This window comes from Siniperca chuatsi, linkage group LG2, assembly GCF_020085105.1.
Source record: "Siniperca chuatsi isolate FFG_IHB_CAS linkage group LG2, ASM2008510v1, whole genome shotgun sequence".
Taxonomy (NCBI): Eukaryota; Metazoa; Chordata; class Actinopteri; order Centrarchiformes; family Sinipercidae; genus Siniperca; species Siniperca chuatsi.
The window spans coordinates 23,068,042-23,089,213 of record NC_058043.1 but is presented as its reverse complement, the minus strand read 5'-3'; the positions used below and the strand labels follow the sequence as shown (position 1 = coordinate 23,089,213).

The window sequence follows — 21,172 nt, the reverse complement described above, 5'->3', positions numbered from 1 at the left end:
AGCTCCAGTTCCCTGTTCCCCTCCAGTTAAGATCAAAGAAAGATGTGCTGTAATGCTTTAACTAGGATATAGGTTAATCCTAATAAACAGATTAGCAGAAATATCAGGAGGCTGTGTAAATCACATCTCCTGTCGGCAGCTGTTCTTTAGCTGATATGAACCAACGCAGGCCGTGGCGTTCTGGCTTTCTGCTGCTCTTGATGTTATCTGACCGCTTGACATAAATATGAAGTGTTTGAACTGTTATAAAATGATATCCTGAGGTAAAAAAAAAGATCCAGAATTGAATTAATTTAATTAGTTTTACTAGAATGTGAGTGGTGTGTCAGTACAGTTTTGCAGTGATGGATATCAAATGAATTGTTCTGCTCCTCATAATTGCCTGGAAAGCAAAATATTCTTAGCATTTGACAGTGAAGTATAATTTATATCATTGAGGGACACAAGTTTATCATCTATTTAAATAGTGTACATGAGACAGAAAAGTCAATGTAATGCCAGTATCCTTTTTCCCCCCAGTCAGTCATACAGAAATAGTTGCTGCCAATCAAACCATGATCACTGCTTTTAGTGGTTGAGAAAGACTGACTGTCCAACCACACACACACACACACACTTAAAGTGGACACAGCGCTCCATACAAAGCTCGCCTCCATAGAAGTGCTTTCAAACACTGAATCTGTCCGGAAAGCACTGGACAAAGATTAATAGATAGTTAGCATCAGGGAAGAACGAACTGCCATCTCCACTTGAACACAGAATCTTCATGAAGAACACTTTGTACACCAGGTCCAGCATGGTAAACTGTACATTCAGTCTCAGTGTTGTCATCGGCACTTTACGAGATAACCAATATGCGCCAGAGCCAAATGGTTTCCTGTCGTATAGAGTCCATGCTGGCTAGTTGTGTTAGCTGTCATACCAGTCCAGGAAGAGGAGAGAGAAAGAGCACATGACCAGGAAGAACAGGATCCATACACGGAAGCCAGCATTGTTTTTGATGGCCTTGTGACAGAAGTAAACAAAATGACATTTTACCGATCAGATTTATTAATGTCAACCAAAGGAATAAATAAAATAAAGCATGAACAGCACATGCAGAGTAGATGGGCTGGTTGTTCCCATTTAGTGAATGTTACCTCTCGTATATCCTCATTGCCTTCTTTGACGTTTTCTGTAGCACCCACAACCAGCTGATGAATACTGTCTATCTCTGTTTCCTGTCACGGAAAGTGAGATGGACAATAAGTTTATGTACAACTTCTCAAAATACTGTGCATCTAAGTGAATGAAATGGAAGGAACTCAGCTCACTTGTTGCAGGACTTTCTCAGCAAAGATCTCTTGCAGTCGGGAGATCTCCACCACCTTCCCCTCGATTTGCCTGGCGCGCACAAAAGGAAAGCATGAAATATCCCATGAAAGTAGTGTGCCTGGCATCTTTAAGCCCTTCCAGATGACATTAGTATTAAAGGGTCAGGTCTGGTGTTTGGTAATTTTCACCTCAGGACCATTTTGATCCATCTGGAACAAACATGTCAGTGATTTTCTCTGGCTACCATGGTAACAATTTAATCTGCAAACACCTATGGCGTTGAGTCATTTTAATCCTGTCTGGATCGACATCTGGTATTTCACATAATTGTTGTCTTGCTGACCTGGCATTTCAATCACTAGGGGTGATGTAATTTGCTGGGAAGGGAAGTAACATTGTGTAACACATTCACACAAGGGTGTCTCTTGATTTTACCACAGTTTCCCCTGGTAAATAATTTTACCGTTCACAATTCTGATGTGTGAACAGAATTAAATTACTGACATCCCCTGGCCATGCTGTTCAGAACAAACTTGACTTGTAACATGTGTGCCGAGCGGGACTCACCTCACTTCATCCACCAGGCTGTTCATCTCACTCACCAACCTCTGGTTTTCCTGCTCAAACTAGACAGAAACGCACAATACTGAAACATCTTCATCAATAATGATTATGTACATGACAGACGTTAATTCACTATAAGTACATGTTGGGATATGCTGTATTATTTGAACCACAAACCTTCAAAGAGGTCTATCCAGCAAAAAGGCAAAATTAACTTAACTGTGTACTTGACTGACTCAGTTATTTTTATAATGACAAACAACTCAAACGTCCAAATTAGTCTGTTATTTGGACCTGTACAAATGAATTCTCCCTAAAAACCTCCTCAGTTAAACAATAAATGTGTGTTTTACTGAGTCTCTGTGCATTTAGACGTTGTCTAAGTATAGCTGAACTTTCATGAGACACACACGAAACACACAAATCTACATATTTTGTATAACATGAATACTGAATGATGTCTAAGGTGCCACACCATCTGGATCTCCTCGGGAGAGAGCTCGTCCTCCACTCGGCCCTCCTCCCACGGGTTGACAGGGTTGCCCAGGACCTCTGACACACTCTTCTCTACAGGAAAAAAAAAAAACAGACAACTTGTCTTCATGTATCTACAAAAACTCCCAACACTTATTCCGTCATTGCCTTTGTTCACTCACTTTGTTGCTAATTCTCTCTTTAGATTAATTTATTCAGACGATTATTTAGATGGGATGCCCTTGTAGTCACTTACATTTCACCACATTGGACCTAAGAGCAGTCAGTGTTGAAAAACTGAACCAGTTGAGTTAGAACAGATGTAATATAAATTGAAGGAGTTTGGTGATTAATCATTATCATGAGACATTACTCGCCTCACACCTTGCCTGTGCCAGTCTCAGTGGTGCTTGATGAAAGTGGCTCATTAAATGGAGAGGAGAGTGAAGAGGGGCTTCTCCAAGAACAGAAATATTATTGTTGTCGTCTCAGAGTTCATTGGCAAAGTGACAATATACAGTACAACTGCTAAAGGCAACTGATGAGCCATTTTATGTTGACTGTGTTTGTGGAGATACTTAAAAGTCCACTTACCATGTTTTCCACACACATGGGACTGTTTTTTTAGTTTGAAAGTGACACCATTAACAAATATAATTGCTCTGTTCTCACCCAGGGGCGAATGCCATTTCAATCTCCAAATAATACAGTCTTTTGCAGAACCTTCATTACAACTGCAATTATGTGCAATATTTAACTGAAAATTAGTACGACAAAAATCCATTAAAATGTGCTACATTTATTTTGGTGCCTTCGGTTTATTTCTCTTAAGTGATAAAAAAAGTTGAGGAAGTAGTGTCTCTAAGTAGTTGTCATGGTTCACATAATAATCCTGTTTAACGTGACAATGACAATGAAGACAATTAGCTTTGTGACTCGCTACTATCAAGCCAAAACCTTTATTGTCATAATTACGCTGTAACACATCATAATGCCATTAAAAATCCATTTTTAAATTAAAAATGCAATGCTACTGTTGCCAGTAACGTTGGAATGAAGTTGATGACGCACGCAGCTGTTGAATCGTGCAAGCCAGTGTTTTTGGACGAAGATGTGTATGAGGATGGTGATGATGATGTAGAGACGACTGGGAACTTTTATCTTAAGATATCTTATCTTAAGATTTGTCACTGTGAACTGTGAAGTGCATCCCTACGTGTTAACGATTCCCTACACCTGATGGATTGTATAAACCTGCAGTATTACAAGTTAGTGGTTGTGATTTAATCAAAGCACCCACAATGAATCATCAGGCATAATGGTGCTGCGCTGTGGCACGGCACCTTTGAGATTAGAGGCTGCAGATGAAACACAAAGATCGGTCCTGCTGCCCTTCAGATGGCTGTAGAAATGTCAACAATGAAGTGGAACACTTCTTTGTCTGTCAAATGTACAATGTCAAGACAGTTGTAGATAATATGCAGGTAATAATCACCCATTCATCTTTAATGCAGTACGTTAAGTGTTTCCTTTTATATTCACATAGTTACTGTGCATTTCTGCCCATATTTTCTTGACCTGCACAGAATGCAAGGAAAGTGCACAGAGCACAGAAAAAGCTAAATACACAAAAATACCAAACCAGCAAAGAACAAGTCACGGTCAGTAAAGCATGAACATATAGTAGCAGGGTTGTATGTAACAGCCTTTGTGCCGCCACAGAAATAGAGTTCAGTGTCTCGGAGGGGCTCACTAACTTACCAGAGCTTTCCTCCTTGACAGTCTTCTCCTCCAAGAGCTCCACCTCTGGCTTTCTCTCCACCCGATTGTGGTTCTCTGGTGCCAGTCTTGACCTGAAGCCACAGAGCACAGGGTCATGTGAAGGGGTGGGTCAAGAGTTTTAAAAGTAGCTACAGTCCTAAAATGAGAATAAGCAATAACAAATGATGTGAATGAGCTATGCATGGAAACAGTTTTTTGCAAATACTCACAGCCTCTTCTTGTCCACCATTCTCTTGACTCTGATTGCTCGCTGCTCAGAGTACAGCTTACATACTCCTTGAGAACAATCGAGACACACATGACGTTACCATGCAGTCCTGTTTGCTAAAATATCGGTTCAGTGACTTCAGGTATGCAGTATGTGTGTACAGCAGCTCACGTTAAAACCAATACAACGAGCCTGCTGGGCTCATACACACTACTCCCTGAGCCAGTAAATGTCCTAAAGATAAACAAATGGATGCATACAAAATAGTCCATAGAGGACAAGGTATAAGTTAGGTGCTGTCTGAATTGTAATGAATTGCATTAACTCACCTCTTAGATACATTTCAATGAGGTCCAACACTGCCCCTCTGTGCTCCTTTATTTGGGCTGATGTCACCTGCTTCGCTGCTATGGTGACAGCAATAACACATTCACTTATTATTAGTGCTAAAAAGTAATGACAAATCCAATTTCCTCTCAGCTCCCTGTTGATGTTTTGAAAGTCAAAACTAGGATCACCCAAAAGCATATTTAACATTTGCAGTAATATTTGTAAACTAATTCATGTGGTGCACAGTAACACACGCACACACCTTCATTGCGTAGCTGCTTGATGGCCTCAGAACAGGTCCTCATGAAGATCTGAGCATCCTGGTCAATCTGGTCTCGCTCATTGTCCGTCATACGGGTAAGATCCGATGAGATGAGACTGGGAAACACACAAGAACAATCACAATAAGTTTAAATACTTTGTGGGCGTGTATCAAAAGCTGACCATGTGATTGATATCCAAACACAGACTCTTTAGAGCACAGCTTTATTACAAGTGGCCTAAATACTGACAGATGCCTTCCTTCTCCCGAATATTCATGTCTACCTTCAACCACTCTTTTGACTCCCTACATAGTCCCTATTCAGCATTATGTGAGGCAGAGACCTATCCCACCATGCACTGGGACAGATGGCAGGGAAACCCCTGAACAGGTCTCTAGACCATTAAAAGTTCTAACACTTAAACAAACCGCTTCCTCAAATGGGCAAGTTAGATTTTCCATTTCACCTGAGCTCACGTTTTATTGCTTTGAGAGGAAAATGAAACAATCTGAGGAAACCTGCCCAAACATGAGGAGGACATGCAAACGCCACACAGAAATGACCACGATTTCGATTCAAACATAAGACCTTCTTGTTGTCGGGCAATGGTGTATATATGAGACTTAATGTCTCCCTCTGGTGGACTGAATGCAACTATTTAACTAAGAACAAAAAGGGCTGGTAATGATTCTATTCTGGTGTAAAGAGGGTTTTAATTGGTCACATTGGATTTTGAATTAACATGATTGGTTTAATAAAACACTGTCAGGGTGTGCCCTGCCTAAGGCCAGTCACTGGGATAGGCTCCAGTCACCCGCATGACCCCTAACGGGGACCAAGCGGTAGAAAATTGCAAAAAGTACCTGTATCAATGTATAACTTGAAATTAATAGTAGTAGTAGTATTATTAGTAGAGCTGAAACAATTAGTTCACTGACAGAAAATTAATAGCAACTATTTTGATAATTTATCTAATTATTGTCGTTCAAGTAATTTTTCCAGCAGAAATGTCAAACATTTTCTGGTTTACCTGTTTTATATCTATGGGCTTTGGACTGTTGGTTGTAAATAACATTTTTTTAAAGATGTTACATTGGGCTCTGGGAAATTGTGATGTCACTATTTTCTGACATCTTACAGACAAAATGAGACAGATTCATTGATAGTGAAAATAACCATTAGTTGCAGCCTCTAAATAAAACAAACATGAAAGAACAAAGATGCAGCAATAAAACAGTTTTAGTTGAACAAGTCATCCTTTACCGCACTTATGGCGACCTAGAGAAGGTTTGTTTAGTATACAGTCACAACATGTTATAACATTGTATATTTTATCTGATTCAAGGGATCCATCAATCAGGCTTTTACTTTAACCTTAGCTATACTTGGTCTGAAATGATGACCAGCTACACTACTTCTATAAACATTTGGAAGTGAATTCAGTATAGGCCATAGTCCATAATTATTCTGTCAGGCAAAGGCAAAGTGTGGAGAAAAAAGGAAGCTGATAAGAAAACTGGAAGACAGGAAAGGCTAATGACGAGGCTGAAGGTAGACGAGACTTGCACACATACCACTGATGGCCCCTGGATTGATTTTCCCACCACTAAATACTGCTGCACTCCACCCATTGACATCTCTAATGTTTAGTTAATGTGTTCTGTTGATGCTTTATCAACAAACCTAACAAAACATAGGGCTACTCCCCACACCCACAAAACACAGAGGGGGCCTTGAAGGGAGGAAGGCCTGGATTAGTCCCAGGGCGTGATTTGTTCTTCACTTGGTTGCAGCTCAATTATTCCAGACAATTAGACTGGAGCCCGCCGCTGCAGACCACCCTACTCGCTGCTGACCACCCTATTCGATGCTGACCTTGTGCCAGCAGATGGCCTCTGCAGCACACACATACACACTGGAGACATATTTGACGGTACCTTCAAGTAGCCCTGACTCCTGACCTTCTCTGAATTTAGTCAAAATCAAAGTGTTTGTCTCTTCTCCGGCCTTCCCCGCAGCCTTGGTGGGTTTTTACCGCTGCTGTTGTTGATTGTGGTGGATTACTACGACTGTTTGGAGAAGCTTACCTTCCGACGCTCACATAATCTTTCCTGTGTTGTAACAGAAAGTCTTTGAGCTTGGTGATGTTCGTGACCTGCCAAGATAAAGTGAGAAGAAGCATTACTCGACTTGAGTCAATGAGTCTCTTTAAATGCTATGCCTCAGTTACTCCTTCAAATATGTTAACCATGTCAACATGGCTTAAGAAAGAGTTTCTAGACATGTACCAGGAAACTACTTTCTACATTTAGACAGAGCCAGGGTAAATGTATAACTTTGTATTTATTGGATGTGACAGGGGACCAATGTCCGCCCATCTTTGTGAATATTTGCTTTTGACAATTCATCAAGTCTGGGACATACAAAAATCAAACCTGCAATTTCCTCGTCAAACAGCTCTCATAAATAAAACCATGAGCGGCTGCATACAGAGCACTGACAGAGCGATCTCTAATAAGCTTTAAATTCATGATCTGTTACTATTTATCACAGAGAAAATGTCCAAGTGTATGTGTGCACAGGGAAACCAGAGGAAACTTGGTTCAATCCACTATTTGCTCCTGTAATTCGGTCAAATATTAAAAAAAGACCAAATTGCTTCCCTGTCTACAGAGCTCTGCTGGCAGGGCACAAGTGGGTGTGAATACACACAGCAGGCTCTGTTAGATCCAGAAGAAGACAGAACTCAGACAAGCTAAGGATTGAAAGATGACACAATGAGTTTGACTGTGACAGCGTCCCCAGAGCGTGGGAGATTATTTTGATAGCATAACAACGCTGTCTTCAGCCTTAAGCTTTTTCACTCTAACAACCTCAATTATCAAATTGCCTTGGCTGTGAGGGGTAACCTGGCACCAGCTGTCTAATAATGCCTCTAAACATTCATTCCTAACATCACGGTGACCTGAAGCAGTGTTTTATTTGAGCTGACATTTGTAAAATGACAAGTTTTTCAATGCAGAAAGGTGTCAAGATAAACAGAGCTGAGCAATTTGTTAGAAACATAGAACTCCTTCTTTGGTTTAGAAGGTAATTCGGTGACGTATGACACTGCCGTGGGGCACTAATTTAGGCAAGGGCTGTTAAGGCAAGCAGACCCTTGTAATAATACAATTATTTGAGGTCAAGAGTTAATTGTTCAGAGCAGTTGAGCTTATAGAGGGGGTTCAGGGGAGAAGAGAACCTTTCTTGTGGTTCAAAGTCTTTCAAAATGTTGTCCATTATGTAGTGTCTCAGTGAATGAGGAAACTTTGAAGCGGGCTCTGGCGAGATTGGTAGGATTTTCCAAAACTACAGCCATAAAACCTCCACTGAATAAGCTGCTTTTTATAATGTCCTGGGTGATCCTGTTGGTTGGAAAGAATGGGCTTTTTTTAAAAACAACGTTTGTAATAAGGTTTTCTTCAGCAGTTAAATGATGCATTCAGCCATTCCAATATGTATCTGACAGTAGAGAAAACATTTTTTTTGGGGGGAGGGGGGTTCATGCAAAATTGCTTTTACTGAGTGTAAGTTGTTGTTCATTGTGGCATCTTCATTTATAGTTTTTTGTGATAATTTTGATTGGTGTTTCACCTCCTAGATGAAACACTCAACTCTAATGTGAAGTATGTAATGTGGTCTAGAGCTGAAACAATTAGTCGATTAATCACTTAGTCAACTTACCAAAAATTAATCAGCAACATTTTGGACAATAGATAATTTCATTTGCAAAAAATGCAAAAGACTCACTTCAGTTTCTCAAAAGTGAATATTTTCTGGTTTTCTTAGTCTTATATGATCATGAACTAAATATTTTTGGTGTTTGGACTGTTGGTCGGAGAAAACAGCATGGCTCTGGGAACCTGTGATGGCCATTTTTTGCTATTTGCTGACTTTCTATAAACAATTAATCGTTTAAACAAGACGATAATCTGTAGATTAACAGATAATGAAAACAACCGTTAATTGCTGCCCTAATGTCATCTTGTAAAACTCCTGTCAATATATTTGTCTGTATCTTTAAAAGGAGCCCACATTTGTCCAGGCATTTGAGTGCTAAAGATATGGAATGATTAGGCGATTGTCACGATGGTCTCCAGTAAAACCAGCTCTGGTTGTAAAAAGCTTATTTATAGCCACGAAAACCGCCGTGGAAGCACATTTTTGATTTTTAGTAATTCGCAGTTTTCGAGACTATCCTTGGCCTACCACAAAGTGGAAAATACAACCTCTTACATGGCATGACCAATTTATCTTCTACTATAAACTATATGTTCTGCTTGCAATTAGCACTTGGCTTCAGCCTTTTATTTATGTACAAACTATATTTGCCTGCAGAACTCTATCTATGGTACTGCACCTTTTTGACCAGCAGGCAGTGCTAAATCCACAGAATTGGAACATGCCGAATTAGACAAAAGACGAGTGGGAGGTGTGTGTGTTTGTGTGTGTGTGTGTGTGTGTGTGTTGGGGGGTGCCGGGGAGTGTCAAGAGTGCTGCTCTGGGGGTTGAGCTGTCTCCTGTGTGTATACATTGGAGCTCAGATTCCCAGCACAACCTCAAGGGTTTGCAGGGGGTCAGAGGGATCAATTGCTCTTGTAACTTAAGACCCTAAAGAGCACGTAATTCCTCAACAATGAGGAAGGGGGTGGCCTTGTGCATGTGGCTCCCCGCATGTGTGTGTAGGTAGCTATATGCGAATGTAGGTGCGTGTGTACGTGCAACCGCCATAGGTGTGTGTGAGGCAGAGCTCGCAGCAAAGGCAGAAGGAGACAGTCTGCCGGGCTACATCTAATCTCGTCATCATCAAAGACCCCCACTTTACCTCCTCACTTTCTCCTTCCCCCTGCTTCCCTCCAGCCCCGATTGAGCCCAAACAAACCATCAGGGGGGATTATTATGAGGAAGAAAAGAGAAAAGGCTTAGCTAGCAGATTTCTAAAGAGCTTGGATGGATCTTTGTTTTGTTAAATCCAGGTAACTGACAGAATTTGATGATGACTGCCCTACTTTGGCTTAAGTCCCTGTGTGTCCTGACCGAGGGCTATCCATACTGACGCCATACTATGTTGTGTTTAGGTATGTGGGCCTGATACAGAGAGGATGCTTCAGTGGAGAAGACTCTGCCGCATGTTGATTTTATTATCATGTTTATGTCTCTCTAATGGGTTCAGTTTTGTCTTCTTAGGTCTATTCGCAGTTAGAGCGTTTAAGTCAGCTCCATAAACAAACAAAAAGTACCATGAAAGAAAGTTTATTAAGAGTATTTATGAACTGGGTCTTTGACCTTTTTTGATATGTGCTAAAGTTATATTAATGTGTTTTGATTTTTACTGAATAATTCATCTAGATACAAAGCCGTAGTAAGCTGCACTTCTATACAGTCTTGGTGTTTGTTCATTTTTGATCATGCAGGTTAGATCATGCATGGATACAAAATGTGTATCCATTGTAATCAATTTCATACAAAACAGATGTATTAGCTGTCATGTTTGACTCACAAAAAACCTGGACACCACAGTACACAAAATGAATGAATAAAAACAAAAGGCAATGTTAAAGGGCATGTGTGACATCAAGTGACAGGTCACAATCAGACAGATGTTTTTAAGAAAAGCAAGATCTGATGTACTGTACAGTATGTATTGCGATTCTTTCAGGAGCATAATTATGGAAAACTGCGATAGTACTGTTTGTGATTCCTGCTATATATTTCTGAATAATCAGAACATGTTTTACAGTCATGTTTTCTGAAGTCTATTAATAAAAGCAAATCAATAGATTCCCTCCCTTCCTTTTAACTCAGTGTTTCCATCTAAATAGTATTAATCCAAAATTGCACACACCTTGGATTTACACTGGGAAGAAGTCTCTTGAAGTGTTGCCAGTGTATCAGCCCCCACTTTGATTTTTCTGTCAAGTAATTTAAACTGTGTGTGCACGCATGTGAGTGGGTTGTTTCAGGTCAGCGGTTTCCGTTTCATTTTACTTACTTAGCAAAGTTTAAAAATTATTACACACTTTAAATATGCTAATTAAGAAATATGGATATTGTAGTCATGATGGCAATATGGAAAACATCAAACCTGGAAAACTGTCAGATCTGTAACTTGTTCCGTTTTCCCCTATCCCTACCATTTAGAATCAGACACAATTCCTGATGATGGGCATAACAACTGATGGCAGATATAAGGTGCATCAGAAAGTAGCTTTAATAAAAAATGTTGTGCCCCGCAAAATCCAATATATTTGCAAAGACATGATATGACAATCATGAGGACATTTAAGGAAAAAAACAGGATGAGTGACAATGCTAGTAATTCCATATGTGGTATATAAAAATGTGCAAAATTATGACAACTTTCCTTTTCTATATTCCACATTATAAATTGCTGAATTTGTAAGGGGACTTCTGAAAAGGAAAAACACACTCTGTCTCGACAAGTGAAGGTCAATGTGAAGCAATTGCTGTAAAGACAAAAACCAGAGGAATTGTGCATGTACTATCAGCATCTGATCCAATATGATTGATTTGAATAAAGCCATATAATTTAAAGAATGTAGAAAGCAAGTATAAGCAAAGTGTGTTCGCCTTGATACAGACATTTCAGCTGTGCGGATGACAGATTTTAACAATACTGTAATACTCAGTCCTCAATAAAAACATGGAAACAGGACTTATAGAGTTTGCACCTCTGGGGCAGCAACCAGAGTAACTCAGCCTGACTTTGAAAACGATCTGTTTCTGTTGACCTTTGCCTTAAACAATGCCATTCATCTACTGTAGATGAATGGTGACCACAACTGAAAAGTAAACAGCATGTTTACTGTTAGTTAAACAACATTATCTGCTTTAGTTTCACTTGCAGTGTACAATATAAATGTGAAATGACAATCCATAATTAATACGCCATGTCTTATTGCACTAACATCTTAATCTAGAACAAAAAGAATATTAGTCTCTTTTAGAGCCGCCTCTGAGTAGAGAAGCACACATCTGTTGTAGTTTCATGATTCAGACTCTCTGTATTTTGGAGTGTCAGGGTCAAGTATGCAGCCTGCTGTCATCTGTATTGGTTGTATTTCAGTCATTGTAAATCACAATAACTAAGATTGTCTAATGACAAAGCCTGACAACGTTCTTCAAAAAGCGTCCACAGCTGTTGCTTTAGTCTTGCTACGCGTTTAAATTGAGCCTCGTCTATTGAGCTCTACAGTACTTTTGTTCCGCTTAAATTATTTAGTCTGCAGAGTATCTGGTGTCCAGCTCGTGATTTAGAGTTTGACATACATCTGTAAATCTGCGATTCACCATTTTCCCTTTTATTTTCATTTTCATGAATCATGTAAAAACATTTTGTTGCACGCAGTGAAACAAAAACAAGATTGTGTTCAGGCCTGACAGCAGATGCCTCAAAATTCAATTTGCCTGGCTTTCATGGGAAAACAGTGCAGAGATTAGGCCAACTGGTAAAGAGACCATTTAGCAGCACGTTCATCTGAGGGTGATCCCTGCTAATCACTTCCCCATGGCTGAAGTACTGTAGAGTATAGTCCTGGCTTTGACAGCTGTATGTGAGCATGTTTTTTTTAGATGTGTAGAAATTAAAGAGGAAACGTTTTTAAGAGTCTGGGGGTTGGAAAGATTATTCAACTTTTACCCATCCAGCCATGTTTTTGTAAATAAAATTATAGATTGCAAACTTTCATACAATTTGCAATATAATGAGGCTTCAATCAGATGTACGTTGTCTCATGAGACAGTATATCAAAGTAGAGATTTAGCCTTTTATTTACTATATGAATGATTGTTTTTTACTCTCAGAAATATTTAGTGGACCTGCGTAAGGCTATTTTGTGAATATTCAAGTAGGTAAAGTTTAGCTATAGTACTTTGGCTTTGTGCTTGTACCATAAATGTTTTAACTATGTTACTCGACCGACAATAACTTTTATTTTAAGAAGAGGCCTGGGAAAATATTCAAGCCAACTTGCAGATTTCCACTTTATTCCCTAAATAGTTGACATTAATGACAACTCATAAACGTCATTACTGCTGTATACCATCTGCTGCTGTGGCTGTACACCATCTGCACAAAGTGACCTGTTAAACACAAAAGATCTGCCAATACGCTGCTGTTGCATCTGAATGACACACCAATAGAATTATAAAAATTATCCTACAAACCATTTAAAAGTTTGGTCTCCATGTTTGAAATTTGCATCTGTAATTTAACATGTCCCAGTGTATTGCACAGGGGAAATATTTCACTTTCATGTTCATAATCAGACATTAAATGGGCCGATATAGTCCAGAGTATCCCCAAAACATTACTTTGATGAAATTCCAGATGTTTAAAAAACATTTTGGACTTGGAAACCTGATCATCACTAACAAAAATATAAAGTAAACCAAATGTTTTGAGAATATATGTGCAGTATGCACATATGTACGTATGTGCATACTGTTTCAACATGAAACAGTATGCACATACATACTTTTAAGTGCTGGCTGATGGCCACACTTTTCAGGGTTTCTAAGAAAACACTGAGAAGGAGCCAATTTTGGAATACCAATACTAAAGGCACAGTGGGGAGCCAAGCACTATTTTCTACACACAATTTACCAATTTTAAAGTGACCTCCTCCATTTAAACTCGAGAAGGGCAGCATGCTGCGGAGAGAGACGAGGTGAGCGGTGAAATGGAGATCACAGTGCCCCAAACCGACCCCTATGAGGTAAAAGATTCCCCTGACCAAACCCCACCCTTTAAACACTGGCCCTCTTATTAGTCAATCAAGCCTTTATTTGCATTGCCTTGAAAGAAGCTACATTGCCTTTCTTATTGAGTGGGCCTCATAGGGCCACTGTGTATTTGTCAACTTTGATGTTTTCTTTCTATTTTTGTGAAGCTTCAGTGGGAACTTGGAGAGTTATGCATGTCTTGAAGGGCACCCACATCTGTTGTGCATTAGGTGCCGGCCGTCAACATTGTTACTGGGGACCTAATTTAATATTTTCTCTGTTTTGATCTTCCACCTTTAATCACTGGCTCTTGGGAGGATCGGCTTTCCCCGAGAAATTGTTCGAGAGCCGAAAGAAAATGTTATTGCAGCATGTTTATGGAATCATACATGTGAAGAGGGGACTTGCACAAAAAAATGCTGCCTATGTCAGGCTGTACAGAGAAGAATGGATAGTTGAGTTGTGGGTGAAAACCGCAACATAACTGTAAGCAGTCAGGACATTCCAAACTCGCAATTTCAATTTCTACAAAAGCTGCTTTGCCGAGATGGTTTGAGATTATATCTGCAGCGCGAGGGAGACAGCGGTAGGGGGGAGGAGAGCAGAGGGCAGGCACCACAGGATAGGTTTGGGTTTCTTTGAATCAGCACCACTGCTTTTATTAAACCACCATTTCTAATATCAATGTAACAGAACATAACAAAAACCTGGTTGTGCAGAGCTGCTGCAACTGGGCTCATGTTTGCCTCAGACTGATGGTTGGAGACATCAGGTACAACTTAAAGTCCTGACTCCCCCTGAGGAAACGTAAAGTGGTTCTTCAAGGTGCCTTTGAAGAGGTTTGTGTTCATGATATTCATATCAGGCTAAGGACTTCTGGCTGTGGAATCAACACTCATGACATGGAGCGAAGCTTTTTAGTTGCCAGTGATCCATCTCCTTCTGCCAACCATTGACGATGTCTCAGTACCTCAATGGAAGAATAAAATTTGAGATGTTTTGGGAAATTTCCTGAACTAATTAAACGCCATTGTTGCCCTTCCTGCCAAGTTTTTAAGGTCGGTGTCTCATGACAAGAGGTTCTAAACAACTTTTTTTCAAGAGTATATTTAAGGCTGTGTGAAATTTCCTACAATTAAATCAAGATTATGACACAGTAATCTAAGTATTTCAACAGAGGCAGTGAAATCAAAATTTCCTTGCTGACAATGTAATTACAACTTATAGTTGAACATTTGTCTAAGATTGAGTTCAGGACATTCTACGAAAACTTGCCATGTCTTTTCAATCTAAATTAAGTGAGGAGAATGCTCTTCGCTATTTTTATAAGTAATGTTTCAGCTTAAGCAGCCTCAAGTCTAAGATCACATTGGGCAATTTTCTAGGTCTTTTCAAAGCCCAGAATCCGGGCCTGTCAGTGTTGAGGGAGGAGAGGCACTCGGACCTGACAGTTGGTGCAAAATATTCTGGGCTCAAAACTGCAGAGTCTGGCCAGTTGGCCCAACGTGATTTTTTTTCCAAACAACTTAGCTTTTGTCTTCCCAGATTTCAAGCAGAGCAGTCATTTATTCTGAACTGCCCACATTGGGCAGGATTTGAAAATTCTTGTAGTCTGACGAGGTTCAAGTAAAAATAGTGGCATTCTTATGAGTGCTATGTTATTTCAGTAATCTTTATTTCGAAGTGTACGGTAGATAACATTTTGCAAGTGATTTATCTTCAGACGTAGACTGACTTAACTTAAGTTGTTGTAATGTTCTTTGCATTCTTTAGTCCATATTTATTGATGTCTACTTCAAAATAATAATTAATAATAATTGCTGGTCATGCTATGCTCACATTTTGCAGGAATATAATGGTAAAGCAGGCATGTAACAAAGTAGGCTAGCATGGGACAGAGCCAGAGGACATTGCCTCGTGTATATATATATATATATATATATATATATATATATGTGTGTGTGTGTGCCAAAAGGGTAGACATTGGATTTATTGCTAAGACCAAATGCCAACTGTAAGATTTTTAACCTCAAGCCATGTCCTATTTGCTAAATGCAATTTACACCTGCATGCCAGGACAGTGGGCACCCTGCAAGATGAGTTGGAGAAACAGGCAGAGTGCATTAAAAGCAGACATAACGTTCTGGGCTAACTGGCAAGAATGATGCAGTGAAAGATGGAAAAAAGGGAGGCTGTTCTGTGGGTAATGGCTCTGCAGAAAGCTACTTTATTTTGAATACATGGAATGGCAATGCACCCTGTAACCTGTAAAATGTAATTTTGGTTTATAAAAAAAACAGTACATCGCTAATATAGTTCGAGGAAAAACAATTTCCTCTTTGAGAGTTGAAAATAACTAACACATTCACGGGGAGAAAATAAAGCTCTGACTCACTGAATAATATGATTTTGGTTTCTGGTTTGAATAAGTGGTCTGAAATTAATCTTTTATTATTATATAAAAGTATACATACTCAAGACCATACAGTTAATATTTCTAATGTATAAAGATGTGAAATTGTATATTTATCATGAATAAGATAAAAGAAATCATATATTGCTGGCCTTCACAAGGCCATAACAGGTTGGAATTTTGTTACATTTTGACAGCCTTCTTGAATACACTGAACCAACTTACAGCAAATACATTCTCACTGAATCAACTTTGGGGCATTACCGGGCATTTTCAGTAAATGTGGTTATTTTGTCCTCTCTGGTGTATAACACTATTTTGTAACAAGATCTAAACATACGGCTGTTATCAGAACAGCACAATAATCAGCAGATTAAATAAAATACAGCTGACACATGTATAAACCTACACATACAGCAAGGATGAAACCCATTAGGGTTGGCCAATATGATATCTGCTCTAAGTTTATATACATTTGTCAGCTGTGAGATATATTTATACCAAGGTAGCTATCCTTTTAATATCTCTAGGCATATTAGGCAATGTTAGGAATCAATAAGCGTGACCGCTTTATGGCAATACTGGATTTTTATATGATTTTAGCATTGATGTGGTGAAGTGCCTCGATTTCAGAAATTTTATTTGCTTGACTAGCATAAAACAGACATAGTTGCTTGGTTATTTTATCTATCAACAATTTATCAATTTATTTTCCAGAAAACGTACTATGTCTTCATATAAAACAACATATAGATGTGATGGAGGATTTTATATTATATATACATATACATATATATATATATATATATATATATATATATATATATATACACACACACACACACACATATTGTTCACTCCTAACTCCCGTTCAATTCATGTTGCATTCAACAAAGTTGTATAATGATATATGCCCTGCTAGGAGAGGCCTTGCTAACTGTGAACAACTAGTACACGCTGCGCTAAACTCAAGCATTGAGTTTCAGTTTGGCCAAGAGAAACACCAAGAATAGCGGAGAATTCCCTAACTTGATGTACACCTTTCCTAGGCTTACTGCTGCTTCTACAAAACAGCATGCAACAGTTTCACTAAAACGGTGTAGTATTTGGCTGTCCTACTATGTGAAGCCAGTTTGTGTCGATGCTAGCCCAGTTAGAGCTACAGTTAGCTTGAAGAGACACTCACCACTTCTTTCGCCTTCGGAGAGAAGCCACTCTTGGGTCTGCTCCTCTTGAAAATGTCATCTTTGGTAGAGTCAAAGCCGATTCCTATCGCCTTGTTCCTGGTTTTTACTGTCTTGACACTGGCTTTGAAAAGTAAAGTTATATCCACAGCCATGCCTGTGCAGCTGCAGAGCAGGGACCGCTGTAAACAAACTGACACGTCACCAAGTGAGGACGTCATTGTTCTGCGACGCTGTAAATTTTCCCTAAGACGGAGAAGAAAGCCTTACGTTTTACCTTAAGGCTTTATTAGTAAACATTTACTATAGTGTGTACTGTACCTCATAGTGTTTACATCCTGCAAGCGTCTGACCTGGTATCAAATTACTCTTCGCCTTGATTGAGTTCCAGGTAGCGAAAATCATAACATTTAAAAAAATATCTTAAATATAATAACTTAAGTTTAAAAAGACTTAAGTTGCAAGGCTTTACCTTTCAGTTAGAGCATCATGTTTAATCGCATAGTTCAATTTGGTGATGTTGAATTTTCTTCACCGTATGCATGTGCTATACGAATGTAATAGGGACCAAATGTACATACAGATAATCAGTCATCTAATCAATGTGTCTCTCTCAGAAAAATGCCCCTTGAAGGGATGTCCGGCAGGAAGCGAAGACCTAACTGGACAGACCAGGAGTGTCTTCTTCTTGCTCAGTTAATGCAGGAGCGGAAAGATATAATCCGAGGGAAGTGCAGTACTGGAGTTTCAATACAGGATAAAAGACAAGCCTGGGAGGAAATAGCCCAAGCCATCAATACTGCCTTTCCACAGATTCAGCGTACAGTTTCTGACTGTAACAAAAAGTGGGAAAATCTGCTGGCAAAGTCAAGGGAGGAGATCAAACGACAGAGAAGGCAAGCGGGTACAGGTGAGGAAAATCTGCTGTTTGTTAGCAATAAAAAGTCATATAATTAGCATCATTAAATCTACAATCTAAGACTGGTGAAATAAGCCAAGACCTTGAGGGTGGATATGTGGGGATGGCTGCAGGAAAATTCACTTTGAGTTTAAAACCTAGAGGGAGAAATAAGCAAATCCACATCATTACTGCTTGTGTTGAATTTATTGTATTGTTTTTATTATTAGTTAATACATGGCATGATTTTTCATTCACAGAAGGCCTGTCCCTTGAACAGTTCAGTACTGTGACTCAAGTAGTGATTTCTGTGATGAACCTCTCAGACATGCTGCAACAGGATAGAGATGACTCATCAATCTCAGAGATGGCAGAAACTCAACAAAACAGGTAATACATTTTTTATTTGTTGGCTTCTCTCATGTGCCTACACTGCATCAAAGCAGAACTTAATTCTATACAGTAGTTTATGGAAAATATGTATCTGTAATTAGGGTCTGTTCACCTCAATAAACAAAAGAAGCATACAGTATTTTCGCCTTAATGTCCTGGTTACATCTGGATAATCCATCTGACATACATCTGTCTACCAAATAAACAGTCCCTATGAAAACTACCCACAGTGAGGTCTGTGGATTATTTATTTATTTATGAGTGACAGAAACATTGTTTCTGGAAAGATGTGCTACCATTAATTTATCAAATGTCATTTGTCAGTGCTCAGTGCTGTGAGCACTAAAAATAATCCATTCACCTCCACTGTATTGGGGTGGAGGCAGACATCTCAGATGAGTTATCTCAGGACTTGGACAAAGGAAACCAAAACTATCTACGTGGCAGAATACCACTAGAGGCAAGCGAGAAAATATTTATTTATTTTTTTGTTATTTGTATGAACTGACCCTTTATGTGTTAAGGATGAAATGCAAATTCTTGTCAAACTAATTCATGGCCAACCTTTTTTTTTTTTCAGCAGTGATGAAGATGGACATGACCACACAACAGATGAAAGATTCTCAAACAAACATCCACTGAGAGAACTTGAGCTCCCTACGTATCCAGATCCATCCACTTCTCCAGCAGAACAAAAAATGACCGCTTTTACTAATGTCCCTAAATCGCTCGCAGTGCAGTTTAGTACTCATCGTGCTATTGGCTTGACTGCTTCTGCAGAGCAACTAGATACTCCCTGCTCTGCTTCTTCAGTACACTGCACAACTTTGCAAGAGCGAATGGATTTGGAAATGTCTGTGCTGAGAAGACAAGAGGCAGTCCTCAAGCTGCAAGAGGAATATTACACACTAAAAATTAAGCTGATGAAAAAGCAAATGGAGGAGCCACTTTCAAAAGACTGAAGTAGTTGTATACACATTGTAGAGAACGACCTGTTGCACCTGTTTGGGACTTGTGCCTGCCTGTGAAATCTGACCGTTCAAGTCACATTTGAACGATTATGATTTGTTTGTGTTAAATCTCAAATCTGTAATGTTTTTTTGTATACATAAACAAATAGATTTTTTACTTTTACTGACATCAAAGGATCAAAAAGTGACGTCGCTGTGCATGCTTGGTCGTGGCATTCGTGGCATTAAGTTTGACTTGACGATCCTGAAATTAACCCTCAAATGAAATGTGCTGTTTGTTGGTGACATTCTTTATTTTATCTTGTCTTTTTTCCCCTTTTGTTTTTATCCCCAATTGGGAATGGCCAATAGACCTTTTTCACAGCAGACATTTTGACTTATCATAGCAATAACAGCACAGGTGTAACTAATAACATTAATGATGATACCATGAAGTGTCCCTGTAAGCCATGCCAGTGAGCCATCATGCACAGTACCATGAGCCTGGAACTGGCAAACCTAAACTATAATTATTATTATTGGTTATACCTGTGCTTTTCCTGCTATGTCGTCAAAATAAATAAAGTGTACTGCTGTCCTTGTCACTGCTAACTCCGCTGTTGACCTGGGGTAAGTGTGGACAGCCATGTGTTTGCTTTGATGAGATAGATTTCTGTTTTTGTTGTGTCACATTGCCTTATTACCACTTCAGAGTCTCAGACTGAAAGACAGATAAATCACTGCAATACAGTATAATGAAAACTGTAATGAAGCATATTTCATTTGTTTTTTTAACTGCACCTTATGAGGGTGAAATTTTAGTTTTGAGTAAATCATTTTTTGCTTTGAATACATACATTGTACTGAAAACACTGATTAGACTTTGATGATGACATCATAGTTCTTGATATACAATGATGAGAGTATAGCTTATACTTATGAGTACAAAGAGAACAAATGATACATTAACAAAAGCTCACAAACAAAAATGTGCCATATAACTCTGGAATTACAACTATTAAATTCTCAAATTCTTGAAATCAATTTTATTCTTTGCAGGAAGTATGATTTAGTTTAGTTTATCTGGCAGGGAAGCGCAACGCATATGTATAGTTTTACACTGTGAGAAATTTAGTTTATTTACTGATTCATGCCATTTACTCCTAAGTGCGAATTTGGAAGCTGTAAATGTTTGACATATACCAATTTACATATTTATGAAAATTGAACTTCTTCATGCCAATGTAAGTAAAGCTAAAATAATGTCCTGTCTAGACAAATGTAGTAATTTGTGTGTAATATTTCTCATAAATCCGTTTATTTGTAAGTGACTGGGGTTGGCACCCAGATGTAAGCAGTGGGGCCCAGAGTGTTGAATAAAAGTCTGTTATTTGCTGTGTGGTTTGCTCATTTCCTTTGTTAGTGTTGTGCCAGACTGTGTTACAACTGAGTGCTGTAACTGTCTCTCCTTTTCTGCCGCCTCAGCATTAACTCCTTGACTTTTTTTTTTTTTTGACTGAAGAGAGCAGCTTTTCAGGGGCCAAGGTTATGGGCACAAAAAAAAGCATGACTCATAAAGGATTATGATACTTAATGTGTTGATATGAGGAGT

General features: G+C 39.0%; 2 protein-coding genes across 4 annotated transcripts; one reads left to right on the top strand and one right to left on the bottom strand.

The window, feature by feature from the left end:
• Positions 1–288: 288 nt before the first annotated feature.
• Positions 289–17,540, bottom strand: stx18 (syntaxin 18). Of its 3 annotated transcripts, none has more exons than XM_044181092.1 (11): positions 17,322–17,540; positions 7,023–7,090; positions 4,935–5,050; positions 4,672–4,749; positions 4,344–4,410; positions 4,114–4,205; positions 2,354–2,445; positions 1,882–1,940; positions 1,314–1,383; positions 1,140–1,220; positions 289–1,005 (listed from the first exon to the last, which is right to left on the bottom strand). In XM_044181092.1, exons 1-11 carry the CDS (start codon positions 17,538–17,540, stop codon positions 910–912), a joined length of 1,038 nt encoding a protein of 345 aa, XP_044037027.1. In that variant the 3' UTR covers positions 289–909. The 3 variants fall into 3 exon arrangements, with proteins under 3 accessions (XP_044037027.1, XP_044037036.1, XP_044037045.1); XM_044181101.1 differs by having other exon boundaries at positions 4,672–4,746; XM_044181110.1 differs by lacking the exon at positions 7,023–7,090 and having other exon boundaries at positions 17,322–17,519.
• A 31-nt stretch (positions 17,541–17,571) lies between these two features.
• On the top strand, positions 17,572–20,955 carry LOC122868807 (myb/SANT-like DNA-binding domain-containing protein 4). Its single transcript, XM_044181125.1, has 4 exons — positions 17,572–17,710; positions 17,937–18,229; positions 18,478–18,607; positions 19,191–20,955. The coding sequence occupies exons 2-4, from the start codon at positions 17,941–17,943 to the stop codon at positions 19,570–19,572; spliced, it is 801 nt and encodes a 266-aa protein (XP_044037060.1). The 5' UTR covers positions 17,572–17,710; positions 17,937–17,940; the 3' UTR covers positions 19,573–20,955.
• The last annotated feature ends 217 nt before the right edge of the window (positions 20,956–21,172 follow it).